This window comes from Porites lutea, chromosome 7, assembly GCF_958299795.1.
Source record: "Porites lutea chromosome 7, jaPorLute2.1, whole genome shotgun sequence".
NCBI classification, from domain to species: domain Eukaryota; kingdom Metazoa; phylum Cnidaria; class Anthozoa; order Scleractinia; family Poritidae; genus Porites; species Porites lutea.
In genome coordinates this window covers 14966146-14987913 of record NC_133207.1, presented here as the reverse complement: position 1 = coordinate 14987913, position 21768 = coordinate 14966146, and the positions used below count along the sequence as shown (strand labels likewise).

Sequence of the window (21768 nt, the reverse complement as noted above, 5' to 3'; positions counted from 1 at the left end):
GTTGCTGGGTAGGGTGTCTCAAGCCGGCGGCACGCAACTCAGGTGAAAGAACAATTAAAGGCGATATCTCTTTAGAATTACCTATAAAAAGTGAACTATTGATGACGGAATAGTCTTTTTAACCTCTGATTGGTCAAGAAAGAGTCACATTGTTTTGAAATCGAGCCGTTTTTCAAACATTGATCATTGCTCTGAATGGATATGAACTGACTTCACTAACGAACAGCACCAACTGACCACACCCAGACTAGTTGGAACAACGTTAGCACGAACACTGAGAGGACCATAGAAGGTGTCCGTATTAACGGGGTGTCAAAAGAAGACGCAATTATCATATGGTTGAATCCGTGAGGGAGCAAGATGAGGCGAATCCTGCATTCTGATAGGCTACTTATCTGAGTGCCCGCTCTGGATTTCCAGCGTTTGTTCCGCAAGAAAAAGTTCTCTTTTTGGTCATGTAAGGGCTTTCTTTCCCCGGGGACAAAGAAAACTTTCCATAATATCTAAATGACTGTATTAGGTGGGTATCCTTTAAGCCCAATTTGACTATATATTCTTCCAAAATGGTGCCAAAGAAACAACAATTCCAGTGCAAAATGAACCCCCATTTCAAGGAAAGGGGTTTGTTTTTCGAACTAAGTCTGCACCATGTTTCTTAGACGTCAACCTCAACTTTTTTTGTGATCTTAATTTATAGATTAACTGTTTAAATGTTACCGCTGGAAATGGCTAGCGAGCTAATCGAGGCGAATAGCAAATAAAAACGACATCCGAATCCGGTCGAACGCGCGCATTACTTCGCTTTCCTCGGCCCAACTAGAAGCAGACTTAAACATCATAATTTGGAGTGGCCTCACCTCCCACCAATAAACCCCCCAGCCTGTAGTCTCGTTCCCAGGGGCTTGTGTCGCCATATTGACTGTCATTTGCCTTCACTGAGTGTTTGGTGCAAAGTAAGTTTTGCGGCAAAGAAAGACAAGTACCGACACCGTTTTCCGTCTTCAGATGTTTTGCGCAATATATACACTTAATTGATTTGGCTTAAAAGGAAGGAGAAAACCATTATCTAAAGAGGGCACCGAGCCCCTCTCTTTTGGGCTATATAAAAGCGTCGACTAAACCATACCTTGTTAAGAGATAAACTTTAATTATAATGATAGCAGTTAACATGGTTTGTTGGGTTCGTATTATGGACTTTGTAGGCCTTACGAGGCTTGGTCAATTTATGTTGAGTACAATATGTGAAGGATAATTAAATAGCTAGATATGACTTATTACATGATAAACCCAAGCGAGAAGACTTTCTTTTTTTAAGAACACGCAATTTTCAGTGGGTCCACAAAATAAACATGTTGTACTGATACTGTCGTATAATTCTTTAAACATTCAGGAGTTGTTTCAGGCTTCATGGATCTCTGTAAAAAAAATGTAAATAAATTTAAACTTTAAGGTCGGTGTCTGTTTAAGGAATACTTTGTCCTATGGTAGTAAGGGCCAAGGTACAAATGAGAGTACAGGATCGAGGAAATCTAATAAAGAAGGAAGGCTGATTGACTGCTATGGGGAATATATTCAAGGAAACAAAATCAAGCCTGGAAAGTGACAGGTACCATAGTCGGGACACCTTCCAAAAAGGAACAGCTAGAGATAACCCTATGACGAACGCCTGGGTCGTTTTGGGTCCTTACGGCGGACCCGTGCATATTTTCCCTCTTGGACCCATTTATCTTTCCATTTAAGCTGTTTAGTTGGTAAGCATCTATATGAGCGAGGATAGATCTTGCCACAAGTACATCGTTTACCAAATTTTGACACAGTTACACATAAAAAGCGAGCAACATTTGGGACCAACACTGTCAATTTTTCTATTTATCAACTCAGTACTGTTTGCAGATTACGTTTGTCCCTTTCCTAGAAATTTGGCCAGCCAAAATTTCACGCGAAAGAAAGACGATAAAGTGGGCAACAAAAATGGCTATAAAACGAAAGGCAACGGGAAAAATTAAGAGACTGAGAAAAAAAAAGATCGATAAAAACTCTCCCCCCACCCCCCCACTCCAAAAGAAAAAAATAATGAATAACAATAAATAGGTTCAAATTTTGCTTATGCGCATGCACAAAAAAAAGCTGTTTAATTATATCCAGTTAGGAGAAAATTTTGCAAATCTGTTTTTAGCCATTGTCTTTGCTAAAGGGCTTATCACTGACATTCTCCAGTCAATTTCGTTAACTCTCTATATTGTGCACAGCTCACAGAGAGGTCAGACTTGGAACTGGTTTAAACAGGGTCTGTCTAGACGGCAAAAGTTGAATGTATAGTATACTAGTCCTAAAATCAAATAATCAACAAGTGGCTATAAGTTCAATTTTTATAATATTACCGGGTTTAAACGTGAAGATCATCGCAGCTGAAGTCGCAAATTATGCAGTTGTGAAAAAAAAGCCTGGAAAAATTCAGGCTTGCCTGGATTCGAGTTCGAGCCCTGAGCTCTGCGATACCGGTGCAGCGTTCTAACCAGCCAACTGGCAGATGGGTATTAAAATTCTTTATCCCGCAGTTTATTTCATTACCGGGTTTGTTGTTAAAAAAATATTTATTCAATACTCACTGCAAAGAGAGAAGGATGTGGCTTTTCCCATTCAGTACTTGGAACATCAAATGGTCCCCCCCAGCCAAATCCAATCAGGGTTTTGCTTTGTTCACTGAACAGGAGGAAAACTGGCAAGGCCTTGTTACAGTCACAATCTTTCGAGATATTGAAGTGGTAGTGGAGTCCTGTGAAATATAGAATAATTTTAAGCGGTTACGTTATTTTTAAAGTTGTTGTAAAGTTGTCCAAAGTATTTCCGAGTTTGAGTCGTCTTTGGTTGCCACCAATCTCGTTGTCCTCGTTATTGCCAAAATCCTTCCGCGTTTCGTCTTCTCTGTCACCACTCTCAAAACTCAGTGACAGATGTTTCGGCTAGTTTCCCGCCTCCATGTTGGGGCCCCCCGGGTGGGCACCAACATGACTTCTCCATACGAAGCTCTAAGAATTTGGGTAAATCATATCGTTTCTCCGAATATCTCGCATACGAGAAAATTACAGTGACCTGAATCTTGGCAGAGGTCGTTATATACGTGCTTTCATTCTGAACTTTATTAGTATTGAACGGTTTTGATTTTTATTTTTGATGGCGTGACAGTGAAAACCAGCAATAGCGGAGCTCCCGCTAGAGAAACGCACGCAGCGGAACACCACCATCTATGCATCCCCTGCATCTAAGAAATTTTGGTTGTAAAAAACCGTCCGTGCGTCCGTGCATTCGATCGTACGTCCGCCCCCTTCATGGAAGCGATGAGAAATGTTAAAGTTAACGCGGACCTGTGTAATGTGACCGGATTCTGGGCTCAACTTATCAAGGTAACGTGAACTTTTAAAGATTTTCCCCAGCTAGTTATTAGTTTTCAGTTGATGGCAGGCTCAAGTCCATTTTTGTCAGGAGGAATTCGGTTTTTTTTTGTTTGCAGTCTTAAAAAAATCTACGGGAGCTTCGCTTTTGGCCTTGGCTAAATCTATCCTGATATTAGGAATCTCCTAAGCTGAGGGCAGAGAGTCAAAATGGACCGAAATTCAGCGACTTCCTGGCGCCGGTTTTCTTGCGCATTGGGCATTGCACACCTGGCCTGGAGTTTTATTCGACTGACTATCTCTCAATATATAATTGGCCAAATGCGCTAAGTTAAAAACCCTCTGTTAAAACTATAAGCTTCAGCCAGAAGTTCATTATCACCAAAAGAGTTACCCATAGCGGGAACACAGGTTCCCTCGACCCAAGGTGTGTCCACGATCTTTTTCTCCTTCAGCGGTAGTTTCATAACTTTTTTATTCAACCGGATGTCAGACATCTGTATCCACAGAAGGTTTCCTATTGGTCGCTTATTGTGGACCGGCTTGTTACACTTCTTTCCTTTACAAGCGCAAATTTTCTTCGGGTTCCGGAAGTAGGCAGTGAGTGCCACGTGCCCATCATCTGTTGTGATCCACGGTGGTTCGTTGTAGATATCCGCATTCTCAGGTGGTTTGCTGATCTGTTGAACGACACATAAGGACAGCTACTGTTGTATTCTACCACGGTCAAATGTCTGGGGCGTTCAGTTTTCGTTTTATTTAGTGCGATTTCATCTACCTTTAACAGTAGCGGAACCAGACCTTAAGATAAGGGACTGTGCAATAATTATCTGGAGGGGGGGGTTCTAAGATTAATAGGGGGGGCCTGAACTTAAACCAAAGCGCAGGGTAGGGGGGGTAAGAGGTAATTTCTTAAACATTTGTAGGGGGGGTTAGAAGTTAAACTGAGAGGTCTGATCTCAATCCATGGACTCAAGATAATGTATATTACATGTAAGCTAATCAAAATCAATTTTTGGAATCTTTTAAGAAATATTAATATTAACAGCTTCAAAACCTTGTACTAAAAATGAACAGTTTATCTCAACAATATTAAACATATATTCAAGAACTTGAGTTAAATCCCGAGTTGGTTTTGAACAAGCACTTCCGCTTCCCCAACGAAGCATTTACAGGAAAGCAAGTCCCTCATGAGTCGGCGCAGAACGAGGCAGAACGCACTAATGCTGCAATTGGAGAAGCTCTTACGATAGGAAGTCCGGTCGCCCCACCCAATGACCCTTTTCATGGGCTTCCTACTGCAGAATTGGAAAGAATGTGCTTGAAAGACATAGAACAACACTGCATTGCCTGGGAGGAAGCAAATACTTGGTCAATGGCCAACCAAATTACACAGCGCATTCATGACGAATCGGGTCCTGGAAAGAATGACTTCCTGATCTCCCTTGCTAGCTACCATCCGGAGAGTCACATCCTGCTTCATCTCTCGAAGTACCTTCTTAAATGGAGGAAGGCTTCTCCACAGCAACGACACAAAATATGCGGGAACGGAGTTTTTTCAAAGCTTCAAAAGATGAAAGATGCCCATGTGAAGCAAGGACAATACTACCTTGAGTACTTGAAGTTTTCATGTGACCCAACCTGCGATGAATGCGAGGAAGAAGGTTGGACAGGTGGCATTCCCATTACACGATCTCCATTGCCAGCCCTTGATCCGTCCTCGCCAGGAAAGTATCTCCCAGTTGATGAACCTCGTTTGGCTCCAAGCGAGGTTGACAGTATCCTTCCTAGTGTACAAGTGAAGAAGATGTTTGTTGAAGAGAAAGTGACCTCTTCTGATAACCAGGCCATACGGCAAGCATGCTTAAAGCTTAACATCGACGAAAGTTCTTGCAGAAGATATCTTCAGCACCTTGAATTCTTGGCTCTAAAAGCAGACAAAAGAAATCTGGAAAGAAACACCATTCCAGAAGATATTTGTTGGGAGAGCAGAGACGATGTTGAAAGACTGACTAACAAGCAACTTCGGCTCTATCTAAGGCAAGAAGGTCTAATGGTATCTGGAAACAAGGCACAATTAGTTGAGCGAATACTTAAGCATGCAGATGGTTCTGTAGCAAGAACATTTGATGAAGACATCGAAGATGATTATGAAAACATGCCCTCCAGTTCTCATGATGATACCTCAAGTGATTCTGAGGAGGAGTCAACCGAGTATGAAGGTGGTTCATCAGGCGACGATTATGTGGAGCGCAGCTTCCAAGTTTTATTTATTGATGATGCAGACATACCAGAAGTAGTGTAAAGGTAAAGAGGGATGTAGGGAGGATCGGAGGTTGGGGAGGGGGGGGGGGGGGTTGAAAGTAATCTCCCCTCTAGACGGGGGTGGACAAGAAGTTATTTTAACTTTAATTCAGGGGGGGTGCAACTTTTTTTTAAGGCCTACTTTGCTAATTTTAGAACCCCCCCTCCAGATAATTATTGCACAGTCCCTAAGGGGGGGCCCGGTCATCCAGACCCTGAGAAGGAGAGGTTCCCAGTCTCGGAAAAAACGTTTTTCGACCCTTCGCACCTCAGTTTGGTCTAAAAATAAGAGGGGTGGGCCCCTTCCCTGAATCCGCCACTGGTTAAAGAAGCTGCGTCACGAAATTTATCAAAACTTAAAAGAGCGGAAACTGCGACCAAACTGAGTGAAACATAAAAATAACAACTCAGGACATGAAAAGAAGGTATAAATAACATATCAAATACAAAAGGAGGCACGGATGGACAAACTTGAAGAACATTGAAGCTTGCAATTGTGCCTTGACCTGGCAGTTAGGCTATAAACAGTTTTCAACGTTCATTTTTAGTGTTTGTAACGTCTGATATACTGCTTGGGAGAATTGATTTGTTTGACACGAGGCTGTGGTTTTGCAATTTGCAAGTGATTTTTCAACTGAGTTCCATAGCAAATAAGGACGCGCGATTTGTATTTTTAATCTTTTACACAACACCTTTAAGTGCAAACATGGACAAGGATGTATAAATTTTATGTGTACAAGACGACTCATGTAGAGTGAGTTATATATCTCCATCCATATTAAAAATATACCCGGGACTATATGAAATTAGTAAAATCCAACTAGTGGTCTATTATCAATGCTGCGTTCTGATTGGTTGAGCTACCACTAGGACGGTTATAGCCCACTAGTAGCGAAAAGCGCGGGCTTTTTTGACGGCAAAAAAGGATTAAAGTCTAGCTTTAACTAGCTTAAATTTTTTCATTCTCAATATTTTTTACCAACTAGTTGGATTTATACTAAAACAATTATTCCTCTCGCCCTCATGGCCTCTGAGTCAAGAGCGCATTCGGCCTTCGGCCTCATGGGCTATTGACTCAGGGGCCATTCGGGCTCAAGGAATGATTGTTAAATATGTTCATTGGCTTTCAGTAGATATAGAGGAAGCGCCCTTTGCTACGCGCCTCCTCCATTATTGAGTTGCGGCTATTAAGACAGTAGGGAGCTTGAAAGACGTTTCAGTTGAACAACGCACGTCCACCGGAAGTGGACTTTTGGCGTTATTGGGCAGTGGTTTTTGCTCAAATTTTTGGGTAAATCGTCTCTGTAAGAGTAGATACACTTAGCAACTAATACAAATTGTGATTGTAATTTGTTTAACCACGGAGCACTTAGGAATTCTTAAGAACTCGTTGAAACCGCATTGTCCGGGCGTTCCAGTTCGAATTGGAATTTGGTAGCGTCAAGCCATATTAAAAGGAAAAGGCCTTGACTTCCGGTTTTTCTCAAAAACGTCTTTGCTCTAGCTTCTTATTTTAGGCTCAAACCCTTGCTTTAAGTGCGAACTTTGATATACTAAGCATTATTTTTGGCTTCTCTTTCGAATTCAGATGACACATACGGTAGCTTGCATCCCTGCCAAGCGGCCAGCACAGTCAAAAATCAGACCTGTAGCACTGTCGTTGCCTCTTACAAAACGCTTCCCGTAAAAGAAGTTAGAGCCCCGATCTGGATAAGAAAAAGACGGCGTCATTGTTAATGAATGCAGCAATAAGCGCCTTTAACTCGCACTTTATAAGTCAACCAGGTGACAGCAAAGAACTAACACTAGTGTTTATTTATTTTATCTACTTGCTACCAATTTGCAAAATTCTCAAGAATAAAGATCATTTTGAAAGAGGCCAATTGAATAGTAGATAGATATAGGTGTATGTCGTCTATGCATGGATAGATAGATAGTTATTGCTCATTTGAGTGATCAAGCATTTCCTTTCCTGTCATCTACTGTAGCATTTTTCTGAACGATTACACTTAATGATATTTTTATATAAACGATTGCCCTGAATAATAGTATATGAGGAAAGTTCGAATTTTTTAGAATAAGACTAGTTTGTACATATACCTGAACAATGGCCATCCCATTTCCAACCATTTTGAGTGGCTTCTTCACTGGTAAGTGGATAAATGGAAAATTTGCCAAAAGTCACTGAAAAGAAAATATAAATGCGTTCTACATTTTATTCGAGACTGAGATAAAATAGATCCTCAGGAGGAGCCGACTTTTAACAACAGTTCCACAATATTACTTTCTCCGAATGAAACGCTTTTGAAAGTAGATTGGTTTTTATTAGGTCGCACAAAAGCCTGTCCACCGTCATCAAACTTCTAATAAAAGCGTTTTTGGTTTCATTCAGTGAGAATTCAAATTACAACTAAGTAGCTAGAAACGTGGGAATTGATGTACAAAATAATTAGTTACCTAAATATCGTGGCATTTTCTCAAAGACGAGCTTCTTTTCTTTGAAAATCGAAAATGCTTTGCTCCCGAGTACAGATATGTTGACAAATGGTGCTGATCAACTTTCAATTTTCAAACACTCAATACTCTTTAGTTTAGTAATTAACAGGGGGTTGATAATACATTTATCTTTGAACGGTGAAAGTAACAACCTTAGCTTTAAAGAGTTTTTCTTAGCTTTTGCAAAATTTTCTCATTTGACAGCAAGGACCACAAAAGCACAATTCGTTGCTAGGCGCATTAATATGGTCTAATGAACACTCATGATGTGAGTGCTTTACAGAAACAGATATTAGTGCAACTGCAGCTATGGAGATATGGATCTGAAACTGGCGTTGGTTGGTTATCAACAGCTACTGCTTTAGAGTTATTTGACAAATGCGCGGTTTCGTTGAAAAATAAACCCCACTTACCTCTTAGCTGGTCCCATTTTAAACCTAAGGGAATAAAATATTGCACCTCTTTAGCGTAATGTTTTTAAGCTAGCCCAGAAAATAACTAGCTAGCTAGCTAGCCCATGTTATTGAATCCATGGTGTTAATTTCAAACGACTACAATACAAGCCTTACGATGGGTAAATTGTGCGTAAAATAGCTTTTTTTCGCTTGAATTTAACTATGAATTGAAATATAAAAAAGAGTAAACGCGGCGATGGAGTTTTATTCAAGCTTTTTTTTAAATTTGTAGTTTCTTTACTTTAATCCTCTTCAATTCTTTCACGGGATCAGTCGTTCATCCTTGGGACCTCACAGGTCCCTGATTCTCTTTTAGAGGGTTGGATAGACAGAAACCCTTTTACTGCGAAGTGTGTGACAAATTTTTGCGTCCTGAACGCAATTTAACCCACGAAAATCCGCCATGTATAATCTAGTCTTGTAAAGATAAACCAGCGGCTAATAAAAAAGCAAAGCTTGCATAGTATCAGTGATGTATAGCTAGTTCGCTCCCGACGAATCAGAGTTGCTACGTTTGTTATCAAACATATTTAAAATTAAAATATATCTATTTTTTTTGGAAAGTGGTAGCACATACATACCTTTACCTTCAGCATATTGAACGATTATATGAAAACCTAAAACCAGGAATAAAGTCTTCATAGCTTTTGCCATGTTGGGCGGAAACTAAGCCAATTTTATACGCCGGTGAAGCTCAGTGGAAACCAACAATATACACCCTTTAACCCCGTTTAAGGAAGTTGCGTCCGCCTTGTGAATGAGTTTAAGCGACGAAAAGTTAGGAAAAGTGTCTACCGACGAAACGAAAATACACAAAACGGGTAGTTCAAATACACGTATTGTTTTAAGTGGGAGGCACCTTTTTGATATTGCAGATATTTCACCTTTGTTGTCTCTAAGATCTATGCATATGAATCTATTTCTGTACGATGTATTAAATGTAAACTATAGTTGATAGAAATCCGGTCGATTAATAATCGAGGGATACTAAAATTATGACAACATTAACCCAGTTTTATTCTCAGCTTAAGAGAAACAGTGACAAAAATCGTCCGCCCGGGGTTTAGAGATTGCCTTGAATGAAGAGTTTTTAGAATTTTTTTTAGTTTAAGTCCAAAGAACAAATTTAAATAACAATACAAATGATTATTTAAACAGTCATTTAAAGACAATTTTCTCCCGCAAACAGGGTCCGAATTTCGACTAATGAGCTTCAAGAAAGTAAATTAAAAGAAAAAAATTAACTTTAACATGAACACAAAAAAGTAACTGAAAAATTGTCCTTGATTTTACCACTTTAATCTGATCAAATTTAAAATTGCACGAGCAAGAAGAAAACCACAACGATCGATTTTAGTTACTTGAATCTAAATGTTGATCAACAATGTTTGCTTTCATCTTTTTTTAATATGCAACATAAAGTAGAGGCCATTTATAAAACTGTCCAGAATATGAATAAAAATAAGATTAGTTATATGTTTTGCGCATCTAAATGTAACTTTACTTGCAGTCGCTTTTCGTTTGACAAAAAATGATCTTTGCGGAGTCTCGCACGGACCTTCGTCCAATTCAATAAGCGGACGAAACGTGGACTTGGATAGCAAAAAAGGGAACATTTAGGAAGAAGTTCCAGTAAAGAGAAGTAAATTTCAATAATGCGAATCTGTTACAAGAATTTATTCAACTAAGCATCCGCCGATCAACACCTTTTGTATACTTTATTGATTTTTTATTCTCTTTGATTTTTTTTGTTTGTTTTTTAAAATGAGAGCTGTTTTTATTTAGTCTCAGTTCAAATAAAGATTTCGAGTTTCTTCAAATATACCATTTTTCGTCTATTTCAAAGGTTCTGCTTACTAGTTAACAATTTAACCGTCGTAATGTTCATTTGTATTTCTTCAATTTTAGTAAAAGAAGAAAAAAACGACGGTCACATGAACAGTGGTTTTCCTGTGGACTAACCTCGGCCAGAATCGCAGATCCTGGAACTAGCATCACTACCAGTCTTTCTCGTTTGTATTCTGGCAGCCATCTTGCATTTCCAGCATTTGGAAAAATGGGGGAAACAGCATGTAACTGCAGAAAATACCACGAGCACTAAGTACATTTTAACTTTTACATGATTTAAAATGGCGCCAACCGTTCAGGATGGGCAGAAGAGCAGAGATCAAGAGCGGAGGTGAGCTTTGATTTCCTTAGCGTTGTAATCTTCGTGTCGTAAATCAGTGTAAACAATCGGCAGTATTCACGCTGCCGTCGAACCTGTCAATCTGACTGCAGAGACTTACCATTTAAGTTGGTATAACATGGCTCTTCATAAGTTTTGTGCATTGTCCGCTCAGCTATGAGTATCTTAGCGAAGTTGATCAGAAAAAGTGGCTATTAACCCAACCTTTTAATTTCTCTCTTACTCTTGATCGGACGATCAAACAACGTACATCATGTAAGCTTATGATGTGCATTAAAAACTTCACTTCAGTAAGCTCAGTGCCTAATTTCATGCCCAAAGGGAACAGAATTTTGATTAGTTGACATTTTGTATCCCTCCCTGACCTTATCCACGGATTCAGCAACATCAAAGAGAACTTATACACAAAATTTACCTTCCATAAATTAAGAAGAGGAGAGACTATTTAATCATTGATTTTATGAATTTATTCCAGCTTGAATGAGTGTTTCAACATGGGGCTTTATTATTATTATTTTTAATGAAACCAGTGGGCCCCACTTGTTGAAAAGGTGGATAACACAATACATCGGATGAATCACTATCCACTGAAAAGTATAAGGAGAACTAGTAACATGTGATAATTGCTTTCTCCACTGCTTGTGATTTATCCAGTGAGTAAAAATGTTATTATCCAATCTTTCAACAACCGTGGCCAGAATAATATGTTTGATGTACCTAAAAGTTACTTAAATGTTAGGCCAACAAGTTTGACTGCCAGTCATAGCACTCAGCAGGTTATGAATGTGAAATTTACCCATATTTGTCTTTTTCAGGCAAAGCTCATTGCGTTCAACAGTTAGGTGAGAATATTGTTAATGTTGGTGGTGTACTCACAGCCAAGACAGAATAAAATCTGCACTCCTTGGCAATATACTTTATATGAACATTTTTAATGAGTATAAAAACACTCTTTGTGGAGTTAGATGTAACATTGGCATTTACTGTAAAGTTAAGAATGTGTTTAAATGAGTCCATGCATTCCAAACTGAAATAGAATGTGGAAGTGTTGGTTTTTGGGGAGAGGGGGAAATGAGAGTACCAAGAAATAAACCTCTCCGAGCGAGGGAGAGAACCAACAACAAATTTAACCTGCTTGTGGCATCAAGGCTGGGATTTCAACCTAGGCTACATTGGTGGGATGCGAGTGCTCTCACCACTGCATAGCCCTCTCTTCCCATATTATAGCCTATTATAGCACCATAGTAAAGGCTATTACAGCACGCACTGAATAATGTGGTATCTGTACATTGTACATTGTACATGTGTTTGTATTAATGAGGCTAACTATCTATAAGAATCTGTGGATCAGACTAGGAAAACAATGGGCCAGTTATTTAAATGGAGTTTAGCCTGTGTTTAACAAAACCTTGTTCTAAGTCACTTTCAGTTTGCCCAACTTTTTCATCTTAACACCATTTATAGTTAACAATCTCAATAAAGCATATTGCTTAGACTGGAAAAGCACTCATTAGGGACCTTTAGATTCTGAGACAAGAAAGACTACAAGTACAAGATTTTCTCAATACTGAGTATTGCTCACCTGTGAACCAGTGTCATTTTGGCGGGAAAACGTGATAGCCATTGTCATGCTACTACGAGTTTAGTGAGAATGTTGTTGTGACAGGAACAAGTATAAACGTAAGAAATCTTATCATTCTTCCACTGGAAGAGGGCCTAGCCTCCTTCAGTATGAATAACCGTGCAAATTTTTGTGGTGAAAAAAAGTAAAATGAAGCTTTCCGGGGTGTCTTTGTTTTGAGAACACACGCAAAAACTTTAAGTTAAATCTCGTACTCATATTCGTTCTTGTCCTCAAATCTAAAGATCTCTATTTTCTAAATCAACCCACTAAGAAAGAGATCTGGAAGTCCAATGATTTCTTAAACCGCAGCTTAAGTTAGACTTCATTTAAATGATTGACCCAATGTGTCTGTCTGCATTAATGGGTGTCCAGGTTAACTGACGAGCTTGCTTTGACCCAGGGATAAGGAAAACTGTCTGTAATGTTAAGGTGTCCATATCAAGCAGGAAGTGGGGTTCAACTTTAGGGAGTCATAGGGATAACCTCTGATGTTTCCTTTCATGTATCCTTACATAATAAATATTTGATTTGATTTGATTTGATTTGAACTGGGTTCTCTCGGGTTTCTTCTGTGTACATGTGTGTGTAAAAATATAATTAAAGGATAAGATTTAATATCACTGAAATCTTTCACATGCTGAATAAAAGATTAGTGATATTACCAAATGAAACATTAATGTTTTGTTTTTCTTTTGTTTCTATTGTTTCAGCAAAGCAGACTTTGTCTCCAGGGTAAAGTACAACAACAATCTACCAGACATTCCTTTTGATGCCAAGTTTATTGCCTATCCTTTTGAGTCAAACCGGTGAGTATAATATTTTATTAGAAGGCTTAAATTGTGTGTTTTAAGTCTGTCGTTTTTCTTGTAGAGACGATGATGATAAAACTTAGACTCTCTTTTCAATTTAACAGATTTGTGGAATACAAGCCAACCTCACTTGAGAAAAACTACAAACATGAAATGTTGACAGAGGTTGATCTTGGGGTCAATATTGATCTTATTGACCCTGATACATATGCCCTGGATCCTAATGGTGAGGAGATAATGATGATGATAGTGATGATGATGATGATAATGATAATGCTGATAGTGGTGATGATGTTGATGATGATGATGATGATGATGTTGATGATGCTGATGTTGATAGTAATGGTTATAATACTTAAGGGAACACCAAAAATGCGAAGATTTAGTGGGTGGCTTGCTTATATACATGTAAAGTGGTTGCTTACGAGAATGGGACCACAGGGGCCCCTTCCAAGAAGAGGCACACATCAACGTTTGGCAGAGAATTTGTTGAGAAGTTATGATATGTGTAGTTCTACTTGTATGTTGTCTCTGAAAGCTTTCCATATACTCCAAGTGGTGTAGTACATGTAAATACAGCGAACAAAGAAACCACGCCATGCAAAAGCAAGTGGTCACTTATATGAGATTTAAAACAATGAAAAACTATTAAAATGTTAAGGGTAAAAAGTGGTCTCGGTTGCTTGTGAGAGATGGTCGTTTAAAAGAGGTTTTTAATATACAAGTGCTTTGGAGCTTTAAAGCCACGTGCAAATGGATGCAACAACTCAAAACATTGTTGGGCACTGTAAGCTGGTGCAAGTCAAATTAGAGTGCTCAATCATATTTTCAGCCAGACAGTGATTTGGTCTGACCTTTTCCTTTTGAAGTTTACTTGTTTTCTTGTTGTTGTATTGCAGTTTCCCTTGACCCTGATGATGAAAAGTTACTGGAAGAAGAACCAATAAACTTACCAGATAAGAAACGGTATGAATACATCTGCAGTCTACCCTGGTATCTCATGTCTTATTCTTTTATCTTGAACCTTACCTTAGTACAGAAAACCATAAATTATGGTGTTTACCAGCCTTGACTTTTACTATTAAAAAAAGTGCAAGTTTGGATAATGGTACCTGAGCGTTCGCTGTTTATACATGTAGTGTTCATTTTGTTCTTAGTATTTTATTTGAACATAGTGACAGTGACTGTTTGCCATTGAACCATTGATATCATCCTTCTAAGGTCTACATGAAGATAACCTGAAAATGTTCACAGTTATTATTGGGTCGTGTTTGATTGACCGGATTTTGTAATAGGAACACTTTCTGGACTATTCTAAAAGATCAAAAAAGAGTGTTCCATTTCCAAAAGTGCAGTTATGGCCCCAAATCATGTTTTTGATGTCAATGGCAGTGCACCGGAAATATTGTTACAAAACTGAGCCAAAAACCAGCATTCCTGAATAAGGCCCTTGTTATTCATTCATTTGATCGTTAAATTTCTTACAGGTGAGAGTGTGACTTTAATATTTTCTTCTCATTTCCTTGATGTACAGGACTGCACATCACAACAGAAATGTATCATGGCTCAGAAGAACGGAGTATATTTCAACTGAATATAACAGAAGTCGCACAAGTAATGAAATGGTGGAAACAAAGTATGTGTATTGTAGAACTCTTGAACTCAATTAAAAAGCTATCATAGAAAATATTATTATTATTGCACAAAGCAATTTTTTATTTGAAAAAAATGGATATTGATGCAAATTGACATTGGTAACTAGTCCTTAGGATGTGTTTTGACCTTGTTTATTGTTCTCTGATTCACAGGGTTGGCTTCAATGTAAAAAAGAAATTTCAGGGAACAGACATTTACAAGGTAACTTGTCTCTGTCTCTGTTGCTGTGGTTTATTAATTTTATAATTTTGTTCATAGTTTTTATTAGTACATTGCTGTTAGAGGAACTGAAGCCGATAGAGCATGGGTGTATTATTGGTTTCATTGCAGGATCGTGAAAGTCAGATAGCCGCAATTGAAAGTACCTTTGATGCAGCACAGAGGCCTGTAAGTATTAGGGTCAGACTACACATGTTCATGGTCCTGAAGAGTAATTTTAAATTGTTTTAAAGGCAAATCACTGTGTGGGTATAAACGTTCCTACATACCCTATCCAAATGTACGTCTGGTAAAGAAAGAAATTCCATTCACAAATGTAGCTAGTAAACTATAACTTCTTCCCTATAACAGTGGCTTTGCAGATAGTGACACACAAACCTTTCAATCCTGGTACCCTATTTATTCGAATAAGCGCCCAACCTCGAATTAGCGCCCACCTCGAATAAGCGCCCATCCTAAAGGCAGAAAAAGTTAATAAGTGCCCAGCCTCGAATAAGCGCCCACCCCACCCCACTCCCTCCCACAAAAACTCCAATAAGAGATAATAAGAGACCCTCCTGAAGGCGGATTTTTCTTCAGGGTATTGTACAGAGACCTTGCTTTGTTACATCTTTGCTTTTTGTTATTAGCATTTACTGTTTTGTTGCAAAATATACTACTACACTTGCTGAGAATGGTGAAAATTTAATAAGTGCCCAGCCTCGAATAAGCGCCCACCTCGAATAAGCGCCCACTCTCAAGGTCCAAAAATTTAATAAGCGCCCAGGGCGGTTAATCGAATAAATACGGTAATTTTTATTGTGTCACTGAGGCTTTCTTCACAGAGCACCAGACAAATTCTCGACCAGCTTAAAAATTTGACTTAACACTTTGTTCACATGAAACTTCTCAATCTTTTTGCTCTGTTCACATGGGACAACGACTTTGTTGGTCAAAAAGATGGTCATTGTGTTCACACCATACTGGTCAAATTCTTTTATTGTACCAGCTAAAACTTTGACCACTATTTTGGCGTTTAAATTTTTGAACAGTTAGGGTTGTTCCATGTGAACGAAACGCCTGATCACATGAATATTCAACCAGTCAAGAATTTGTCCAGTGGTTTATGAATGCATGCAGCCTGACTATTAATTTCTCTTGTCTGTTTCAGATTCTTCGCCATCCAACCAAGCCCAATGTCACACCTGTGGAAGTCTTACCGGTCTTCCCAGATTTTCAGGTAGTATTCATACATTTACATGAAGTAATCTATCAAACACAGGACACATTGTTTCATCACATTTTTAACAAGAAAGTTGAAAATGTGATGGGTAGGGGAGTACTTGTGGTGGGCTGTCTTTGTTTTGTTTGATATTGTCAAGATGAACACTTTGTAGAGTGTTTGAAAAAAAGTAACCCATTATGTTACACATCAGTTGGTAACACAAGCAAAGTACAAGTGTCTGAGCTCAGCATCAATAAAACACACACCATTACAACTGTAAATAAATTATTGAGCAAATTAGCCCACACACAACTGCATCTAGTTGAAAGGAAACAGAAGATACACAATGTACAGTACCACCCAAGTCACTTGGATCACGATCCTTAACTCTCATAGTGTAGCAAGTAAGATACCCTACAATTTTTTCCAATCGATGTTTGAGATTGAACAAAGTCTTTTTTCTCCTGTTCATTGTTACCTATATCTAGATGTGGGCCCAGCCCTGTGCTCATGTTATATTTGATACTGACCCCACCCCGAGAGGGAGAAATGGGCCTGCAGAGGAGGAAGAAATGTCTCAAGCAATGATCAGGTCAGTAACAGAAACGTTAGCCCAGTGGCTCTTGGAAAAATGCCTTTTGAAGCTAGTCAAGCTGTTTTCTGCTGCAATAGAGGGTTATCCATTACTCCGACAAATTTATGCATGGCATTGTATTGTACTGTCTTTGAATTACGATACTATACAAAAATGTAACAATAAAGAACGAAAGCAAAATAATGAGAAATTTAACAAAGTCATTCATACAAAACTGTAAATTTGTAAGAGTATTGGACAAGTATGCCACAGTACTGCTAGGCTTAAAAGAATCAAACTTTCCCAAAACATCACTGATATATCAAGCACTATACTCCCTTCTGTTTCCAGTGCAACATGTCAACTTCTGAAGTTTTGGCACGCACAATAAGCAAAATTTCAAGATAATTATTTAACAGACCTAAAACTGACACTGCCCCTCTACTTTCTCTTCTGCCCACTCCTTTCAATTTTCTTACCCCCCCCCCCCCCCCTCCTCCCCTCCCATCTCTCCCTGCACCTTTTCCTTTTTGTGAGCATTTGGCTTCCTTTGGTGAGAAAAGGTTTTGTAAAAACTTTGAGGATTGTAGGATTAGGTGGAAGGTGGGTAGTGCCTGATTTTCTTTGGATTTTTCGGGCCAACTTTATATAATTTATGGTCCTTTGCATTTTTCCCTACTTTTTTTGACTGAATTGGCTCATTCAGATATGGTTTGACCATATGCTACATGTACCTCCAAGTATGTTGATTTTCTAGAGTGGAAAGTTTAATAATATGAAGCATTGTTTTTTCTTCTTTTTAGAGGTATGGTGGATGCAAGTGGAGACCAGTTTGTAGCTTACTTCCTTCCAACCAGAGAGACAATTGGAAAGAGAAAAAGAGACCTTGAAACTGAAATGGACTATACTGAGGATGAGGAGTGAGTAGAAGCGAACTCTTTCAAGCACTGCTCAGTGTGCATGCAATTACATAGAGCCGACATTTTGCATTGCCACCAAAGCTATTCTCATAAAATGACGTCTGAGAAACCAGCACAGAAATTTCATACTGATGAAGTTTCACTACCCAGTTTCACTATCAGTTGTGCTACGAGGCCAATCAGAAGCATTACCTAGATCTGGGTAACAGGATGTCCAGTATTGAATTTCTGGAGTCATTTCTCAGATGTCAGATGTTATTTGCCCCACTTCAACTATCTGCTGATGCAAATCATAATTTCACTATTTTGCATTAGATAAAATGGTATATTTGACATCCTTTTTTTTTGCAATTATTCAAATTAGAATTGACTTTTTTTTTCTTTCAGATATGAATACAAAATGGCACGAGAATACAACTGGAATGTAAAGAATAAAGCAACCAAAGGATATGAGGTATGATCAAAGCCCCCAGTTGCCTTATTTCAAAGCAAGTGGGATTATTAAAACGTGTTATTGTAGAATGTTTTATTATTTTTGGTATAATATACAGTGCTCTTCCTAAAAGAAATGCCTGCACTAGCACTCAACAGTAGTGAATTGCCTTGCCTTAATGCATGTAGCTAATGTGGTTCTCTTCTTTCATTTACCTGACTATCTATTCTCTTTGTAATAGGAAAACTATTTCTTTGTTTTCCGAGAAGGAGAGGGAGTTTTCTACGATGAGCTGGTAACAAGGTAAGGAAGTCTAAGACATTTCAAACAATCTTGTGTCCTCAAATTAGGTTGTATAACATTATTGTCAGTTATACTGTGAAGTGGTGGTTGAATTCTTGGCACAATTAGCTCCTACTTTAGCAGCTGTTTATGCATATGTAGCTGAACTCTGATGACAAACCATTTTTATCTAATATATAAAAACAAAGAACAGTGAATATTATATTCACTGTTCTATTTTTACTAGCACTTTGTATGAACATGTTACTCTGTCTGTATCCGTAAACTAGCTAGCAAAATATTACTGTCAAGGCAGGTCAAGCATACCCCCCAGATTCCATTAATGAATTAATTATTATTCAAAAGTTGAATGTATTGGTAGTTAAGTTGTAGATTTCGGATTCATCTCTGCATTCTTGCATGCGTGATGGAATGAGTGAGTGAATGCGTGAGTGAATTCACCCTCTCAGTTTTCCTGTATTTGATGGCAATCTCTTCAAAGCAATTTCGTCCATTCAAAGATTTTCTAATCTGACCAAATACAGAGAAGTTATTGTATTTAAAATAAAGTCACTGCTCATTATGCTGCAGGAATGCAGACTTGAATTTGATACTGGTTGTGTAACAACCCACACATACATTTTTCAAATAATTAATTTTTCATAAATGTGATAGAGCGGTTTTCATTTGAGTGTCGAAAAGTAATTGGTTTTGCACTTTCTACACAATGTGATTGGCTTAAAAGATTCGCGCCACCTTTTCATCCAATCAGAAGTAAAACCAAAGCCAATTGTGACGCGCTCGCATGCATTTTCCCGCGCTTTGCGTCAGCCACATGTAATTACTTCGAGTTTTGATTGGTTCAATGTATTGTCTGTGTCCTATGTGATTGGCCAGAGTAATTACTTTGGTTTTGGTTTTACGACCTCAAACGAAAACCACTCTATAGGGAGGTATGCTTGACCTAACTTGACTGTAAGGGTGGAAGACTCTCAGTTACCAAAGCACCCCAACCTCCGTCATAAGAAATGTAAATGTAGGGTTTGAGTTAGTCTAACTCTATAGTATTACTATACAATGTATAATACATTCATCTGTATAATTTATTATCTTATTTTAGGGTTCATCTGAGCAAGCGACGAGTTCGTGGTGGAGCTGGTGGTGTGCAATCAGCTGTTTCTCAGTTAGTTGTTAAACACAGAGAGTTGGATGACAATGAAAGAAAAGCACAGGTTAGAATAACATTATTATGTATGGAGATTTGAATTTTCTTGTTTGTAACAGCTGTAGTGGCCAGTAGGCCAGCTGGTAGATGGAAGTTTTACAAGTCTGGCAATGATGGTGTCAAAAATGGTGTTGCAACTTAATTGACTAATCAGGTCAATAACCAGAGTATACCATCAACTGACGTGATACAACTCGCTGTGACTCTGAAGATGACTACCGCAAAGGTTGTCGAGACGTCAGTCACTGTCAACAACAACAGTCCTATTCAGGACTACGCTCACCCGGACGATCATACTCAACCTACTTATGAAATGGTGCCTAGTGCTGGGAATCAGCTGAGATTTCATAATCAATCAGAGATAATAGACCCTTCCATGTTTTTTTTTTCTTTCAATTTTTAATAAAGGGCAGTAAGCGAATATCCATGGACACTGCTGGATAGAGGGCCTTAAAATACAGTATATTGCTCCAGAAAGTTGTGAAATTAACTGCAGCTAACTGTTGCCAGTGAAAAGTTGAAAAAGAAAGTGGGTCTATTAGACTGATCCAGCCAATCAATCTTTTTTTTTATCATAGTAATAATAATAATAATAATAATAATAATAATAATAATAATAATAATAACTCATGTTTTAACATTTTTATTTGTGCAATAAAAACATCTTTTATATTTCCTCAATACTCAAGTGAACAATTCCCATAATAATGATTATTGACATCAAGGTTTTTTATTACAATCAATGACTGGCAAATGAACATACATGTACACACACACACACACACGTATGTACTGCAAGGAAATTTCCATCCTTCTTGATTTTCCCCAAGGCTTTAATTCAATTATCAACATTTTGATCGACCTTTGAAACTTAAGACTGTAAAACTGCTTAGAAAAGTTATTGCCTCTGGAATTTGGTCAACTTGGTTTCCTTGTTTGTGTGTTTCTTATAAACATTGTTTAATCATGATTTAATGGCATGTTCAAGAGCTGAACTCTAGTTGTGGTTTTTTTCTGTCCTCAGCAAATGCGCATGACTCAATTAGATACTGCTGCGGCTGAGGAAGAAGAAGAGGAATTTGAAGAAGAAGAGGGTGATGAAGATGAAGAAGGTGCTGATGAAGCAGAAAATGAGGAAGAAAATCCTGCTGAGGATGAGCAGGAGGAGGAAGAAAAACAAGGGAATGATAGTGAGGATGAAGACATGAAAGATGATGATGATGATGACGAAGAAGCTGAGAAAGAGAGTAACGATGAGAAAGATGAAAAGGAAAGCAGTGAAGAGGAAGGGTCAAGTGGTGAAGAGTCAGCTAGTGATGAGGACGAAGATGATGGCTGAAGAATTGCTGCCAAGCAGAGAAATGGAAAGTTCTCTAAGTTTTTAGAGATGGACGTTACACTAGAGACACATGAAGTCATGATCAATTGAAATCTTTTACACCCAAGATGTATGGTACTCATGCATGTACATACAGTACAAAAAGACTTTTTGGTCATTATTTTATTTATTATATAGGTAGATTTTCATTCTATTGGTTTCAGTTTGCTTCTTGATCAGAACTGAGGTAACACTGTGGTGGCTCCTAGAGCTCATCTGCACATACTTTTGTACACATGAAGGTAACTGGGCGGTGTTCTCTCCAAAACCTTCCAAGATCAGAGTACATTTGAGTTTGTAAATCATAATAGCCCTTACTATGTATTTCTTTCAAACTTGTATAATTATGTTCACATATGAAAAAAGTGATTCAAAATAGCAAGCTCAAAGGAATGAACATTATGGTCTCATAGCCATTGATAGCCAAGGTGACGTTTAAATAATTAAATACTTCACAGATGTTTCCTTCAAAAGCTGTGTTTAGTACCAGAGACATGTTGGCATCATGTTAAATTTCCTTGGTGGGGCCCAGCTGTGATGCCCGTGACATCAATGAATCTGTCCCCTAGTGGTGCAAAGGAACAGAAATAAACAGGAAATTTTACTTTG

General features: G+C 38.3%; 2 protein-coding genes across 2 annotated transcripts; one reads left to right on the top strand and one right to left on the bottom strand.

Annotated features, from left to right (window-relative positions):
* Nucleotides 1–1136: 1136 nt before the first annotated feature.
* On the bottom strand, nt 1137–10679 carry LOC140944485 (uncharacterized). Its single transcript, XM_073393622.1, has 8 exons — nt 10610–10679; nt 9229–9264; nt 8606–8629; nt 7797–7880; nt 7296–7402; nt 3787–4072; nt 2610–2776; nt 1137–1415 (listed from the first exon to the last, which is right to left on the bottom strand). Exons 1-8 carry the CDS (start codon nt 10677–10679, stop codon nt 1311–1313), a joined length of 879 nt encoding a protein of 292 aa, XP_073249723.1. The 3' UTR covers nt 1137–1310.
* On the top strand, nt 10662–21768 carry LOC140944973 (RNA polymerase II-associated factor 1 homolog). The gene is made up of 15 exons (XM_073394083.1): nt 10662–10826; nt 11651–11677; nt 13170–13265; nt 13373–13494; nt 14168–14234; nt 14803–14904; nt 15077–15125; nt 15255–15311; nt 16294–16362; nt 16836–16939; nt 17725–17841; nt 18229–18295; nt 18516–18577; nt 19677–19788; nt 20806–21768. Exons 1-15 carry the CDS (start codon nt 10777–10779, stop codon nt 21118–21120), a joined length of 1416 nt encoding a protein of 471 aa, XP_073250184.1. The 5' UTR covers nt 10662–10776; the 3' UTR covers nt 21121–21768.

What these genes read in the sequence shown, in the direction of transcription:
- LOC140944485 (XM_073393622.1), bottom strand. Translation starts at nt 10,679, where the DNA reads ATGGCTGCCAGAATACAAACGAGAAAGACTGGTAGTGATGCTAGTTCC. An exon ending in TCAATATGCTGAAGGTAAAG is followed by an intron (nt 8,630 to 9,228) that starts GTATGTATGTGC and finishes TTATTCCCTTAG; the next exon opens with GTTTAAAATGGGACCAGCTA. An exon ending in CACATCCTTCTCTCTTTGCA is followed by an intron (nt 1,416 to 2,609) that starts GTGAGTATTGAA and finishes TTTTTTTTACAG; the next exon opens with AGATCCATGAAGCCTGAAAC.
- LOC140944973 (XM_073394083.1), top strand. Translation starts at nt 10,777, where the DNA reads ATGGCGCCAACCGTTCAGGATGGGCAGAAGAGCAGAGATCAAGAGCGG. An exon ending in AGCAGAGATCAAGAGCGGAG is followed by an intron (nt 10,827 to 11,650) that starts GTGAGCTTTGAT and finishes TGTCTTTTTCAG; the next exon opens with GCAAAGCTCATTGCGTTCAA. An exon ending in AGGGAACAGACATTTACAAG is followed by an intron (nt 15,126 to 15,254) that starts GTAACTTGTCTC and finishes GTTTCATTGCAG; the next exon opens with GATCGTGAAAGTCAGATAGC.